General features: G+C 39.3%; 1 protein-coding gene across 1 annotated transcript in view; it reads left to right on the top strand.

Moving 5' to 3' along the window:
* The window catches only part of Spag17 (sperm associated antigen 17), a 213,136-nt gene that overhangs the window by 141,573 nt on the left and 54,917 nt on the right, over positions 1 to 16,646 (top strand). The window contains exons 20-27 of the mRNA XM_035451312.1: positions 605 to 696; positions 3,689 to 3,946; positions 5,290 to 5,401; positions 6,534 to 6,662; positions 10,946 to 11,059; positions 13,569 to 13,744; positions 14,536 to 14,665; positions 16,284 to 16,462. Of these exons, the coding sequence (XP_035307203.1) occupies positions 605 to 696; positions 3,689 to 3,946; positions 5,290 to 5,401; positions 6,534 to 6,662; positions 10,946 to 11,059; positions 13,569 to 13,744; positions 14,536 to 14,665; positions 16,284 to 16,462 (1,190 nt within the window). The remainder of the gene's footprint in view (positions 1 to 604; positions 697 to 3,688; positions 3,947 to 5,289; positions 5,402 to 6,533; positions 6,663 to 10,945; positions 11,060 to 13,568; positions 13,745 to 14,535; positions 14,666 to 16,283; positions 16,463 to 16,646) is intronic.

The raw sequence follows: 16,646 nt of genomic DNA, 5'->3' as shown, positions 1-16,646 counted from the left end.
CACTTACATTATCAGTAACTGAGCTTCTTCCTATGGGAGTTAAACAAGACTTTACCAAGTGCTTAGAATGATAAGCAGAGCTCTATAAGACATAAAACGAAGGCTCACCAAGTACTTAGCAACTGGCAGGGAAAATATTGACCAGCTTTTTAATGCTACTGGGCAAACAAAAAGCTTGGGATCTAGGTGCTGCAGAAAGCCATAACTTTGGCTTGGAATGTACCTGGCAGATACACTGAATCACTCCTGACAGAAAAGATGTCAGAATGTTTGGAAGACAGGATGATAACACTGACCTAAAAAGGAGGGCGGCTCAGTATGAGAGGGAACAATAGGCATGTTCCTGAGGTTTTGAGATACCAAACACAGATTAATTAGGTGAACATATTAGGAAAAGGACATGTCAAGGCACTGTGAATGTATTGTGAGAAAGGCTCTGCACCACTCAGGTGTGATTCTGGTGATGGCAAGAGAGAATTTAGAGATGAACACATGAGGAGCTGAAGCTGTAGCCTTTGAAGTCCCCGATAGCCCAGAGACTCAGTCCTTCTCTGATAACTCACTCTACGGAGTTGCTAAGAAGTTTGGTTTCCTCTGATTCTAGGTAACAAAATAGTCAGCAAAACAGAGATGCCAGAACAAGAGAAGGAGAAAGAGAAAGAGAAGATCCCTTTCATTTTAGAAGGCTCTCTCAAGGTAACCCAAGAAAAGACAAATGTCACAGCTCAATCACAAGTCCAAAGTTATGTTGAGACAGAGAATTTGCCTCAGTAACTGGGAATGATCTTTTTAACTAAAACCTCAGAGATGACTGAAACCTCCCTGAAAGGATCTGTGTGCTCACAGGAGTCACGTGACAAGTCCTCAAGCGCATATATGTCTTATTATTTTCACATGACCACACCCCAGGGCAGTGACTGGCTCATGCTGGTTTGCTCTTTGCCTTTGTGGAAAATGTTTGATTTTGTTCACATGTTTTTATTAAAACTCTTAACGACAAAAGTAATGCATGCTTCTGGGATCATTCCAGATTATTTTCCTGTGCTATCTCTTTAGTTCCTGGAATAAGAAATGTCAAAGTTGGTAAGTTCCAAAGTGTGCACAAAGGTACAGAGCTGTTGAGTTTGCTTATTTACAGGTAAATGCAAGTCTGCTCTGGTTTGTGCCTTCTATCCCTGTGGTGTGTCACCCCAAACAGTATTTCTCCAAACTGTGTGGTTTAGGAGTTTTTATGGACTTTTCATCAAATAAGTATGATCAATTATTAAATCCATCTGCTGCCCCTCTCTCATTCTTGAAGGTTGTAGGGCAGGAAGGGGGAAGGCACCAAAAGTTTCTAGCTTCTCACTTGGGTTTGATTGTTCTGGTGACCAGCTTCTACCCCATTTTGAAACTATCTAAGAGTTTGCCAAGAGTTGCCTCATTAGAACAAAAGACAGTCCTATCACTCATGAAATTCCAGGGGATTTGAGAGCTCTGTGCCAGGATCCAGGAATGAAGACCAAATATCTGGTTCTCGTTATATCATAATATTACAGTTTCTATTAAAGTCAGTTGTTACTTATCTGAAAATGGCTTTATTTTGCCCCTATTCATTAAATATAGTTTTTTATGTATACAATTTTTGGTTGAGTTTTTCATTTCCTCACAGGTCTCTCAAGACATCAGTTTCCCTTTTCTTTGCTGACATCATAGATGTTAATAAACTATCACGTTTTATATTCCTTTGTAGACAGCTTATCTTTTCTCCCTAGCTGCCTTGAAAACATTCTGTGATCGTCTGGTAAGCATTTAGCAGCTGATCTCTAGCAAAACAAGTGTGTGCATATATGTACACAAATAACCTTCCAGTAAAATCTCATTGATGGTAAATTTAGTGTGTAATTTATAAATAATAACAAATCTTATAGTAATCTTCATTGCAAAGTCCATTTAGCAAATTAATACTTCAAATATGCTTTCATGGATATTTGCTAAGTTATTGTATCCTTACACAACCTATGGTTACAATTGACAAACAAGTATAATTGCATTATTCATACTCATTAATGTTTTCATTTATGTGAATGAGACAAAGTGAAACAACAAAAGGGCATGTCCCATTTACTTGTCAATAGCAAGAGCAATTTTTCAGAATCAAGAAAAGAAATTTGAATGCTGAGTCTTTTCTCATTTTTACTCCAGCTGCAGTGCAGTGGTTAAAGGCACTTAAGTAAATTCTTATTTCTAACATCCTACCCATTGATTTTTTTTTTTTTTTAGCGCAGTCAATCAATAGTCAATCAGTCTCCATGATATAACATTTGCTGATGTCTGTAGTGTGAATACTCCAAGAGTGCTGATTTCAAGCTGCTAATGTGGCATTGTGAAAAACTGAGTTGGGAGCAATGTGGATCTGCATACCTCTGTATAGAATGTTTTTAATATGTAGCATAGATAATGATGATTGTTGCCTTTGTTTTGAACATTGTACTTAATTGCATTTATATGACTTTTTGATGTAGCTTTGCTTGGCAACAATTTCCTAAAATCCCCAGAGACTTATCAGTAAACTCTTTAAATAAATATGAGCTGGGTTCCACACACCACTGTTATTTTCTGCTTAGATTTATTGACCTTTGGGAATGCTGGAATCAGTGCCTATCATCAGTTCTAGAAATGACTCAGCCAGTATCTGTCCAAATACTGCCCTTTCATTTATTTATTTTTATTATGCATACAGCCTTCTGCCTGCATGCCAGCAGAGGGTACCAGATCTCATTCAAAGGTGGTTGTGAGCCACCATGTGGTTGCCGGGAATTGAACTCAGGACCTCTGGAAGAGCAGTAAGTGCTCTTAACCGCTGAGCCATCTCTCTAGCCCCAAATACTGCCTCTTCAAAAGCTGTGCCTTAATTCCAAGAGGACTGTTGAGCTCACCTTATCATTTTCATACCCCCCTACTTTCTTGCTTATACTTTGGATAGTTCATTTTGTTTATTTAAGCAACTAGAAACTTGTTTTATGACTCTTATTTCCTAAGTCTCTTATTTGTAATCTTCACAGATATACTTTCAAAGTTTTTGTTCAGATTTTATTCAAAGTTGCTTAGTCCCTTGTGTTTTGTAATTTTTGTTTTGTGAACTAATATCAACTCATAAATTGGTATATTTGAGATTATGTAGCCACACTGTCTTAATATCTTCCCTCGGCCTCTCAAGTGATGAAATTGCAAGTATTTATCAACATGCTTGGAACTGATGACTTCCTTAAAAAATGTATTTTGTCCATCCTTTTTTTTTTTTTTTTGAAATATCCTGATCTGGGAATGCTTCTCTGGGTAGCCTATCATTTTGCTGATCAAGTATATTTAGGATATAAATTGAGAATTGAAGGCCACTGGAGAAGCTGCTGCTATGGTCCCAGCTAAAGATAATGAACATCTGAACAGTGTAAGTTAGACCAGAAATTTGGCAAAGAAGCAGAAATGAAAAGAAGTCTCCAAGGAGACAGACAGGTGTGAGCATATAGAAGTTGGGAGTGAGAAAGGGACAATCAAAGATAATAGTAGGGTTTCTTGGCTCAATGTTTCAAAATGCCAGAAACGACACTTAGAAACATCATACTAACTGTCCTGCCAAATTAACCCGAGTGTAACCCACATTTGATCTTTTTCAAAACCCCTGGTAAGCTGTTTAATGTGTCCACAGGCATGGAAGGAAGAACAAGAGAGGTTAGCAGAGGAGGAACGCCTGAAGGAGGAGAAGAAAGCAGAGAAGAAAGCAGAGAAGAAAGGGAAAGATGCCGGGAAAAAGAAAGGCAAGGATAAGGTAGAAAACTTAATAGAGGAGACTAAGATCCTGAAGAAAAAATCTTCTTCCAAGGAGAAAGCTAAGGAAGACCCAGTAAAGATCCCGGAAACGATAGAGGAGTCTTTCCCACTTCCAGAACCGGAAACAGTTTACCCGGTAAAGCAACTCTGAAAATTCTTGGGGATATTTATAACAGCTTGGGGAAAACAAGGTTTTTTTTTTTTTTTCTGTTATCTATGGCTATCCTATTTCTGTCTAGAATCAAGACCAAACACCAAAATGAAAACAAACTCAGGCCTGTTTTTCCCATGATGGAACTAGATTACCAAGGGCTGTAAAGATGGAAGTGTGTCCCAAAGAGTAAATGTTTCAAGCATTAAAAATATAAATAGGCAACTGCACGGGCAACTCAACAGGCTGGATTTGCTGAGTGTACTTAGATGCCATTATGTGGGATGCCACATTTCTGGTTTACATGCTTTGGTTAAATTTGCTGATTCTCCCTCGGGTGTCCATTTATGAGAAAAACCAGGGAGGAAAAAGACTGGAGAGCAATGTCCTGTTCTATTCTTTCCAGCTATGACTCCAGCCCAGTTACTCAAGGGTTTTAAGATGCATCTGAATGCCCTGAAGCCATAGTAGCAAAATCTAATGCTAAAAAGTCCTTTAAATATGCCCTCCTAAACAATCAAGTATCAATACTGTACTTCACTTACCAGGAGGTGGATGAACACACCTTTAATCCCAGCACTCGGGAGGCAGAGAGAGGCAGATCCCTGTGAGTTTGAGGCCAGTCTGGTCTACAGAGTGAGTTCCAAAGCTACAGAGAAACCTTGTTTCAGAAAGCCAAAAACAAAACAAAACAAAAAAACTTCACTTTAAAAAAAATAATGAAAAAAAAATGAACTTGATCTCTCCTTGTGTTAGCTTTCTGACAGAGCATGATTTTATTTGGACTAGATTATAAATGCTATAATGAATATTAATGACAGACTTTTAAATAAAAAGACTTATTTTTATTTAGGTGCCTGTACCCACAGAGGCCAGAAGAGGGCAACAGAATCACCATGGAATTGAAGTTATAGGCCTTATATGGGCACTGGGATCTAAATGTCAGTCCTCTGCAAGAGGGTCTTAATGGCTGAGTCATCTCTCAAGCCCTAATCATAAACTTCTTAAAATCCTGCTAATTATAGAACATTAGAAATGTCTAAAGAGTCTGGGCATAGTGGCATAAAACTGTAGTCCCAGCCTTATGGACACTGAAGCAGGGTGTTCACGAGTTTAAGATCCGTCTGAGCTACTGAGCAAAACACTTTCTCTAATAATAAAGAAAATTAGCAATAACATGAATTTGGGTTTCTGAGCCTACAAAGTATCAGACATCATTATTTAATTTAAAAAAGATTAAGCTTATGGAAACTGTAGTTGGCTAACCATAGTAAGCTAATTATTGTCAACTGCAGTTCGACACCCAGTCATGATGTGTTCTCTTTTAGTTCCGAGGATATAATATGGGAGATGTACCCGTCAAAATCACAGGGAAAAATTATTATCTGTATCCTTCTGATGGAGGGCAGATTGAAGTAGAAAAGACCATGTTTGAACGAGGTACGTCTGTGAGAGCTGTTAATGTCACGGAAGATGTCCGTGCATTTGAGATCAGCATGGGGCACTGTGCTTCCGAGTGTGGTGGGGGGTGACAGCCCACTGCACTCGTGTTCACACTGCATTGCATTTTCAGAGTTCACATGCTTCTACTATAATCGGGCCTGCAAGGAATCAGCCAGCTCATTATTTGCCCTAACACAGTGATAGGAGCATCCTAATTGTTAAAAAATATTTAAATACTTCTACATTAATGGCAGATGGTATATTGTCAACTGTAACAAGCAAATAGGTAATTTAAAAATTAATTAATAGGTTTGCTTTCTGTCATTTCAGAAAGCAAACACATGCTTTGAGTTTCTGGCTTGTACTCTGCAGAACAGTGCTCAGGGACCTGACACTGGTATTTTAGATCTTACCAAGACTTGCATATGTGAATAGTTTATATAAATTTCAGGTGGTTCATAAAAAATACAGTAGTTTCATCTTAATCCTATCAATTTTGAGAGACATCAAAACCAGAGCTGAAAATGAAAGGCTGGATTTCAGAGGGAGATAAAAGGGAGAGGTGGTAAAAACAGCTTATAACCTGCAGAGCAATAATAATTATAGAACACACACATATATATGTGTGTGAATATATATGTATTTATGTTATATACATAATTATGACTGCCATTATAGTGCCATAATCAGTTCTAAAGATGTCAGTATGGCAACACACATTTGTGACATCAGCACTCATGAGGCTGAGGCAGGAGAATCATGATTTTGAGGCTGGTCTGAGATACACATACACACCTGCATATATATGAATGATATATTATTGTATGCAAAAATAATGTTAAGACTTTTATGTTAATTATCTCGCTTGATTATCAGAGTTGAGTAGTGAATACTCAACTCCTCACTACTCAACTCTTCATTTTCTCTGTGTGATTTGGCTTGAGATGAACACGAAAGCCTGCAAAGACCTCCTGGTCCATCCTCCCTTAGGCATCCTTGGGTAGAACTTTGGAGACCCAGACCTTCCCAAACCCTGTCTAATCCTGTACTGCATTCTACAAGGATTTTGTCAAAGTGCACGAATGGCATCTTCAGTCAGCCCACCTTTCTACCCTGTGGTTCTTCTCAGGCCCAACTTTCATCAAAGTGAAGGTAAAAAAAGATAAACACAATTTTATAATTCATCTGAAAGATCCAAAGGAAATCGTGAAAAAGGACAAAGAAGAGGATTACTCTTCAGAAGAAGAGGAGGAGGAGGAAAGAGTTAAACAAAACAATGAAAAGAGTGAGTGTCTTTACTTCTGTGGTACAGCACAATGGTAAGCAGCACGCCTGACTAACTCCTGACAGAACCACACAGGCCTCTCTGGCACTCAACACATGCAGATTTCACAGGTACCACCTGCAGCATTTGCTGGCCTGTTGATGTCTGTCTTCCCTAACCTGCTAAGCATAAACACAGCATGCACAGCTCATCTGCTGTTGGCTGTTGACTGGATCTTGCTGCCACCCAGTAAGAGGTCTGGTTCCAGTTTTCATAGTCACAGCAAGGAGCCCGGTGAGCCAAACTGATAGAGCATCATTGTGTGTGATGGCCATTCTGACCTTAATCTTGGTTCGTGCAGACTAGAGCTCAGCTCCTCTCTAACTGATACTATCTGTGGCTTACAGGTCCCTACACTGCAAGCTACGGGGTCTCTTTCTTGTGCTTCTCACTTGCTTTGCTTTATAACACCAATATCTTGGGCTTCAAAGACAAGGTTTAGAAGAAATCACAAATTTTGCCATGAGTTTATTACCTAAATAGCACTGTGAAACCTCCGGGTAGTATCTGAAGGCAACACCATCTGGAACAATTAACTGCTTCTTATCCAAAGTGGCATGAGTTATCACTGTACAAGGAGATGTGTGAATGTTAGGAAAGTTTAGTCTTAGTTTAGAAACTTAGTGGTGGGACTAATTAAGTCTTGCCTATGAGTCTAGTTACATTGATACTTTCCAAATTCAAGAACAAAATGCTTGTGAAGCTTAATGTAGCCAAGAAGTTAGCATAGGAAAATATTAATTTGCATAGCTAATAAACACATATTAATTGGGGCTGGGGAAATGGCTCAGTTGGTAAAGTTGTACATAGCTGTGCAAGCATGAGGACCTCAGTTCAGACCCCTAGTACTCACATAACATATCATGCTCTTTGATACATGCCTGTGATCCAGCACTGGGAAGCAGACATGGTAGGATCCTTATTGCTCACTAGCCAAGCAGTCTAACTAGACTGAGCCCCAAGTTTAGTGAGAGACCCAGCCTCTAACAATAAAGCAGAGAGCAATGGTAGATAAACACCCTAGATCCACCTCTGGTTCTTCAAATGCACGTACAGGTTCATGCACAGCTGTGCTCATCCATACACACGGACATAAACCATAGACACTCACTACACATGTTATTTGAAATATCTAGAGAAGCTAATTATAAGAATTCTACCACCTCCACGATTCTCACTGTTCACAGTTTATTTCTTTCCTGGTGTATCAATATAAGCATTTTCCCATTCACTAGCCTTTGAAAACAAGATTTTAAAATTATTTAATAATATATCATTAATATACATGTATATCATAGCTTATCATTTAAGTGATTGTATGTATTTAGATGCTTTCTACAAAAGTTAATAAAATTAATCTCTATATGAGCACATGATTTAATAATGTCCCTTTTGCACAGTTAAATAATGGTCGGCATTCAGCTTTACTACAAATGAACCTGACTATCTTTTGTTTGCTCAGATTATCGCTTGTTCATTTCAGCTTTAGTTTTCTCCAGCCTGCAAACATTAGCCCAGATTTGGCCCATGATCTGGTTCTGGATGATGCATGAACTAAGAATAGATGTAATATTTGTAAAGCAGTTATTTCACAAAAAAAAAAAAAAAAAAAAAAAGCAGAGAGCATTGAGAAAGACTGTGCATGGCCTACAAGTCCTAAAGCATTTACTGTCTGGCCATTTTAAAAAAAAAAGCTTGTTGGCTTCTGATGTGAGCAGCTCCAGTAGATAAACTGACAGAAAAAACAAAAGAGTTGTGCTTGCTGCCTGCCAGGCAGTGCTCACTTCTTGCCTCTCAATGAGGGTTTCTCTTTTAACTACTTTAGTTTTCTTGTCTCATGTAGGGGGAAATGCTAGTCACTCCCCCAAGTGGTCATTGTCCACGGTGGCCAGCATTTCCCCCTACAGTCTCAGTCTCCTCTGATGGGATCTGTGGGCACATGTACCCAGCATGCCTGCTCTTCCTGAGTCTAGCTTGGTTATGGAGCTTGTCTCGCCACAGTTTTCTCTGTGGGCTGCTGCTTACTCTTGCAGTGTCCTACAGATTCTGGATTAGAGTCTGAAGTGCTCCTGTGTTCTGAGGAGATTGCAACTGGGGACTTGACTTCAGTTGAATGTTTTTGCACACCTTTCTTTATTTGTTCCTATTTTCCCCCATGATGTACAATTTTGTAAGATTTTTACCTCCCTATAGCTTACACCTTCTCCCTAGCTTGCGTGTGTTTTTTATGGTTTTTTTTTCCTTTTTTGTTTTATTTGAGTTACAAACACGATTGTTTTACATGACAATCCCAGTTCCCTTCTCCCTCCTCTCCTCCCCTACCACCCCCCCAACTAAAACCCTACCTATCACATACCCTTTCTGCTATTCTTCCCCTGACTCAACCTTTCTGCTCCCTCATGACCTCTGCATCCTTCCTCTTCTTCCCTTCTCATTCTCGTAGCTCCCTCCCCCCTCCTCCCATGCTCTCAATTTGCTCAGGGGATCATGACCCTTTCCCCTTCTCCAGGGGACAAAGTTTGTCTCTTTTAGGGTCCTCCTTGTTTACTAGTTTCTCTGGCAGTGTGGATGGTAGGCTTTCCCCAGGCTTTGAGATGTTTGTTTTGCTTTTTTATTGTTTTTTTTTTCACTTGATTTTCCTAGAAATCAAGTTGAATAAGATTTAACCATGAGCATCACTCACTTTCATTTCATCTGTTGAATACTGAACAAGGTTTAGTTGGGGAAGGATGTTTTTAAATCACAGAAAATGCTTTGTAAAACATCTTTATGCATTTAAAACTCCAAGTATTTAGATTTTCCACAATTTATATTTTGCTGAACATGTTTTCTAGCTGACTTTTTTTTTTTATTTGATACTACACATTTAAATTTCTACCATGCCTTTTCAGGGCACAGTAGTTCTTTTCTTCATTCTTTGTGTGAGTGTGAGTGTGTGTGTGTGTGTGTGTGTGAAACTAGGACCTTGCATGTGCTAGAAAGTGTTCCACAGTTGTACAACTGAGCTATGGTCCCAAACTATTTCATTCCTCCTTATCACTAAATAATACATGATTATCTACATATTCCAGTTTAACATCCCCTATACACCTGCCGGACATTTTGCCTCTGACCACATTTGAGTAATTATGAATGAAAGTGTATGCATATCTGTACATGGTTTTTGTAAGGGCACATATTTTAACCACTATGAGTAAACAGCATGGAGCATGGCTGCTGGCTCATGTGGTAAGACAGAGAGTGGTGTTCCTAGGATCTGCCAAACGGTCTTTCAGCACTAAAAAAGAGCTCCGTTGTTCCACTCCATCCAGCCTCCAGCGCTGTCCTTGTCTCCATTCTGACAGGTGCCTCGTTTTACTCATTATTTTAATTTGCATGTTCCTGATGACATATGACATTGAACCCCTGTTCATGTGCTTATTTTCCATCTGTGTGTCTTGGTTAGAAGTCTGTAGAGGGCTTTGGGATATTTCTTCCTTGGCTTGTTTTCCTATTGATGGCTAAGAGTATGTTTCATGTAACAGCCCTTGGTCAGATGTGTCTTTAGCAAAACATTTTCTCCCACTTGATGAATTATGTTTTTATTCTCATGCAGCATTATCCTTTTTTGTTGTTGTCCCACTGAGCATTCAAATTTTTTCAGTCAGGAAATAATCTCCTCATGGGTTAGAGTATTTTAAACCAACGCTGTCCCATATTTATTATATGATGATGAAGCAGATGAAAAAAAATGAAAATAAAGTAGGAAGTTGGTGATCCTTCACACACGCCTCAAGAACGCATGTTTTAACAAAATTTCTTTTAAGAATTCTGCTTGATTAAAACCAGTTTTCAATTATGTTTGAAACTATAAGGGATTATAACTGTGGGGATTTAAGAAAATGATTTTAAATATGAAGAAACTCAGACCGACCTGGTGGTTTTCATTTGAAAAGTCATAGGAATGGTCTCAGATAGATAACCAGCATATGGCTTAGTCATTAACTGGTTTATATCCTCTCTTCGTTTTGACCCAAAGCCCTTCAAACAAGAGTCTCATGTTCCACCCCTGGAACTCTGCTTCACTTTCCTGAATCCTTGGTAAGAGCCAAATCAATTATTTTTAAATTGATGGTATTAGATTAGCCAAGACCCCATTCCCAGAATTCCCACTGAATTTTGCTTACACTTCTGGAGAAAAATGGAAATATATCCTTGATACGATTTTTGTCTTTTAGAAACAACACAGGTAGTGAATGAAGCTGTCAGCAAGTTCGGATCATTTTCTGCCACCTTAGAAAATGGAATCTGTCTCTCAATAAGTTACTATGGAGCAAATGGGATGGCACCAGGTGAGATGCACACAATGCACACCACAGGGAAAATGCCCCGGGATGGCGGTCCCTGGCATCCGCAGCCTGTGCACTTATCAGCACACAAACCTTTCGGATTTAATTCTTCACATAGCTTTCCCCTGCAGTGTGGAGACACGTGGTGTATGGGGTAGGGAGGTGGGGGTGCCTGTGCACACAGATATGGGCATGTACAGTTTTGTCCCCCTACGTCATATAGCCGTGCTTTCACTTTCAAATCCCTCCTATTATTTGTATAATCTTTTGCATAGTCACTTCTACACACATATGTATATTCTGATCATCTTTGTTAACTAGTCCCTGAAAATAATTCTGTTAGTTCGGTGCAAGGAAAACAGGATCTTCTGGCAAACCTCCTGGGTTTCTACAGAATAATATTTCTATGAGCCCTGTAATGGTAGAACTTCAGGACCACTGTACTTCCGGACATGGGTCTAAAAGGAGTCATTCATTGGGACACCTTGGAGGATTTCTCAGCTCCACTTTCATGAAACAAATTTTCCTACTGAAAACTATTTCCTTTCAAACCACAAAATAGTATGTCACTTTACCTAGAACCAATTAAGAAATCTGTGGATTCTTAAAGACTTTAAAAACTTTAAAGGGATCTAACTACAGTGGATATTTTTTAAACATTGCAAAATCAAATGGTAATCCCTCTGCCATCTAGCTTTAAAACCCTATGCTGGTAGAGATTATGGTGGTCATTTTACCTCCTGACTGTGCAGCTCCTCTTCTGCAGATTGCCATGAATCATCATAACCTTGTTTCTTAAAAGTTTGAAGAGTCCCTAGAACCACACCAAGAGGTGTCTTAAAGCAGAAATACCGATCTAAAGCTGAGAAGAAAGGGCATGCCTACTATGGCCATTGTAGAGTCGATACATAAGTGACATTTGGAGCTCTCAAAGAGAGGAAGATAGATAACATCTAATATATACACAGCCCAGATGGCGTGTGACAGCCAATTAGTATTTCACACACTTATCTATATCTGGGCCTCCTCCCCTGTAAACTTAATTCAGTAGGTCAGAGGAAGACCTGGACATTTGCTTAAATTCCATGAGTAATTATTATGGTGGCCAGACTTGTTAACATAGAGAACCTGGGCCCTGGGAGCATCTGTAAGACTGAAATGTATGAATGAGTTGGAGGGGGGTTAAATTGACCAGAAACATAAGGACAGGTCAAAGAAGAGATTCCTGCCAGAAAACAGATGACAAGATAAAAGGGGTCTTGTGGGGACACACACACACACACACACACACACACACACACACACACACACACACGGTGTCACCAACAGATGACAAGATAAAAGAGGTCTTCTGGATGCACACACACACACAGTGTTACCTCTCATCAGCCCTTTAGAAGAGGACCCTGCAGGAAAACAGATGACAAGATAAAAGGGGTTTTCTGGACACACACACACACACACACACACACACACACACACACACACACACACACAATCACCTCTCACCAGCCTTTTAGAATTCCCAAACCTTTGAAACCCAGAAGACAATAGATTGCCTACAAGAAAACTATTTCCCTCACCTTAGACAAAAATAGTCTGTTTCTGTTGGATTTCCTTGTTTGCATTAGCTCGTGTTTATTTTTCTTATTTCTCTCCATTTTTTATTTAAATTAGAAACAAGATTATTTTACATGTCAATCCCAGTTCCCTCTGCCTTCCATCCTCCCCTGCCAAGCACTAACACCCTACCTATCCAATACCATTTCTGCTCCCCAGGGAGGGTTAGACCTTCCATGGGGGTCTTCAGAGTCTGTCATATCCTTTGGGATAGGGCCTTGTGTCTAGGCCCAGGGAGTATCCCTCTATGTGGAATGGGCACCCAAAGTCCATTCCTATGCTAGGGATAAGTACTGATCTACTACAAAAAGCCCCATAGATTTCTGAGGTCTCCTCACTGACACCCACTTTCATGGGGTCTGGATCAGTCCCATGCTGGTTTCCCAGCTATCAGTCTGGGAACCAAGAGGGTCAGCTGTTTCTGTGGATTTTTCCAGCATGGTCTTGATCCCTTTGCTCATCAGTCCTCCTTGTCTGCAACTGGATTCCAGTTCAGTTCAGCATTAGCTCATGTTTAATGTGTCCTTGGGTTCTGTTGTCTCAGTGTTGGTCTTGCTTTTGTGAATCTAGGACTTTCAGGATGCTTTATGAGCTCCATTTGACAAATAAATAGAGAGAATGTTAGTAGAGTACACAACAGACTAGAAGGTGAGGCTATGTAAGAAAATGACCTGACTATCAATCACACTAAAGCACTAAATGTTTCAAATTTTCTAAATCCAACCTGATTTTTCAAAACAACTCTTTTCCTTGAAATACATCTGAATGGTAAAACATAATTCACATAGTAAAAGTTAATGACAACTTGAACCAACTTTTGAGATGTGTCATTTAACAAGCATATGAGATATGAATATTTGATTTTCCCATTTTCCCCATTTCTGGTTTCTAGAGGTTACGGATCCCGAGTTGGAAACAATAATGAATATCCCTTCAGCTCTGATTGCAACTGTGATTCCCACTATAGTGACTGTTCCTCAGGGCAAAGTGAAACCGAAAGTAAAGGGCAAAGAAAAACCCAAAGAGTCCCTTAAAGAAGAGGAACATCCAAAAGAAGAAGAGAAGAAGGTAGATGAACATGGCTACAGATTTCCAATCTTTCTATCTCAAAGTTACTCTTTGAAAAATTAAAATAAAATTGTCATTCACACACATAGACATCAATAGGGTTGCTGGTTTGCCACAAACTACCTTAATCTCTTATAACTACTATCACAAAATATCTTAAACTAAGTAACTCACAAACAACAGAAATTACTTGCTCAAATTGAGGCAGGAAAGTCCATAAGCAGGTGCTAGCCAATGAGAGCAAGTTCCTGTAGATGGTACCGTCTGTGTCCTATCACTTTAAAGAAAGTGTAAACCCTCTCCATTCAATGCCTTTTTATAAAGACCTGAATCCCAATCATGAAAGCCAAACACTGGGATTTAATCAGTTCCCCCAAAGGCCTATTTTTAATGCCATCATTTTGAGCATCAAGTTCCACCATCTGTGTTTGGGAGGATGCCAACACTCATGCTATAATGTTGCCCATATCCTACACATCCAAATAGGGGCACCACTCAAATTCCATTAAGTCTATTTGCTCAATAAATGTTTTCACAGTGACCTCTGTTAACTTAAATGCCGCTTTCTCTCAGGGAAAATGTTACATTTGATACTATTCTCTGTCATATCTGGTTATGTGCCAGTCAGCAAGTAGAGTATAAACTTGATGACAGTGAAGATTCTTGCATCTTTTTTAGACTCTGTTACAGGGTCTGCTTACTTGCGAACAGTAGTATTGATTAACAAACCCTTGCCTGAGCAAAGTAAAGATGTCTTGCTTAGAAAATGACAAGCTCTTGTTGATGTACAGAATTATGTACCGGAAGAAGCAGAGCCAGAGATTGTTATACAGGAACCTTCTTATGTTCCCACCTTTCAAAATCTAAACGTATCTTGCCCCAATGGGCTCCTGCTGACCTTCATTGGGCAAGAATCTACAGGTGAGTGTTAACTGGGGTGAGCCAGAAGGCAAGGGTCAAAAGCTCACACAGAAAATCCCATAATTGAAAATTGTGTCTTTCCTTACAAGTTAAACTTGATGATGAATGATGGGTAATTTTCAAATAAAGAGCATAACAATAATGATCATTTTTCAAGCACTTGCTCTGATGAAATACTTTCAAAGTCATTAACATGTATGTAAAAACACAAATCTTATGGCATAGGTACTGATAACTCCATCTATAAAATATAGAAGTTGAGACCTCTGGAGGTGCAGTAATGTGTCCCAGGTCACCTGACTCCTAGAAGGCAGAGAAGGGAAGCCAGTCTTGGTCTAGGGATGATAAACGTGGCTTTCTTAATGGTTTTGATGTGCCTTTGTCTTCCTGTATCTCCAGGGGACCACAGGTACAGTACTTTGTTCTTTGATGTAAACAATGGGCAGTGAGTATGAAGAGAATTTGATGAGTGCACATGAAAGGAATAGAGGAACACTCTCTTGATCCCATAACGTTTACATAGTTTGATACTTCTGTTGGTTCTAAATGTGATTTCTTACTTATTTTGATGAATAAATAGTTACACAAAAGACTTTATCTAACCTGGCAAGAGCTACATCTGGGATTGAATCTGAGTCCATTCAAAAACGTATAAGGATACTTTTTTCCTCCTGTATCCAATGGTGTCATTTTTCATTTTCTTGATGATAACCATCTGGTTAGGGTAAGATGGAAGCTCAGTGTAGTTTTTGTTTGCATTTTCCTGGTGGCCAAGGATATTGAAGGCTTTTTTTCATGTATTTATGGATCTTGTATTTGTTCATTTGGAAACTATCTGTTCAGCTCACTTACCCATTTAGTTGGATTGTTTTCTCTTTTAGTTATTTCTATATATCTGAAAATTGAGCCTCCATTAGATAAACCACCACAAAGATCTTCTCCTATCCTGCAGATTGTCTCTTAACTCTGTTCCTTGTTGCTTTGGCTGTATCTCAAGAAATAACAAGAATTGGCAAATGGTATTGCATCAAATTGAAAAGCTATCCCATTGTACTTTGGGTTTTTTTTTTTTTTAAGGTATTTATCAAGCGATTTTCTTCTTGATTACCAGGGAGCAGCAGAACACTGAGAGTGGTCTGGATGTGGTTAGAGATGGAGGGTTGAGTTAATTTTGAAGGATGATGGGTAAGTTAGAAAAGGTTTGAATGAAGCTGTGTTGGAGTGAGGGTGCTTAGGCCTGTGGCTCTGAGCAACCAGAGGATATCAGAGCACTGTCTACCATGCAGCAAAAACTTACTCAGGGTGGCATGCCGCCCCAGAAAATGGCATCACTAAGATATTGAAATTCGGTCCCAAATCATCTCTCCCTGACATACACTGCACTGTAGATTATAAACATATGCTAGAAAGGGTGCACTATCTACTATGTTATTGAAATAATCTTATTACATTGGAGTGCAAAAGGTCAGCAAAGAACAAGTTTTCTGGGCTATCAGGCATGACTGGAAGGAAACTTCCCTATTCCTCGAACACAGATACTAGAATAGAGACAAGAAAGAAGGTAAAATCCCAGCCCCAACTCACCCACCAACAGCTTTATTCTCTTTTGCCTTTTAAGATCATCCAATTGTAGATGAAGAACCCACCTGGGACCTCATGATCCGTCAGAGCTACCCCCAGAGGGTGAAGCACTATGAATTCTATAAAGCAGTGATGCCACCCATGGAACAGGAAGCATCAAGAGTTGTCACCAGCCAGGGCACCGTTATCAAGTATATGCTGGATGGATCTACACAGGTTTATAGTATTCAAATGACTTTCCCCACAGTAAAGTAAAAGACAATTGAGCTACAAGTGAAGAGCACATAGGAGGCACAAATAAAATAAAGGGTGCCTTATAATTGTTAGTCCCACCAATCAATATTAAGACCACTAGCACAGTTTAAAACCAAATTTGAAGCAAGTTTTATTTAAATACTAG

Source organism: Cricetulus griseus, assembly GCF_003668045.3.
Source record: "Cricetulus griseus strain 17A/GY chromosome 1 unlocalized genomic scaffold, alternate assembly CriGri-PICRH-1.0 chr1_0, whole genome shotgun sequence".
Lineage (NCBI taxonomy): Eukaryota > Metazoa > Chordata > Mammalia > Rodentia > Cricetidae > Cricetulus > Cricetulus griseus.
The sequence above is the reverse complement of the archived record's forward strand: the minus strand, read 5'-3'. Positions and strand labels throughout refer to the sequence as shown.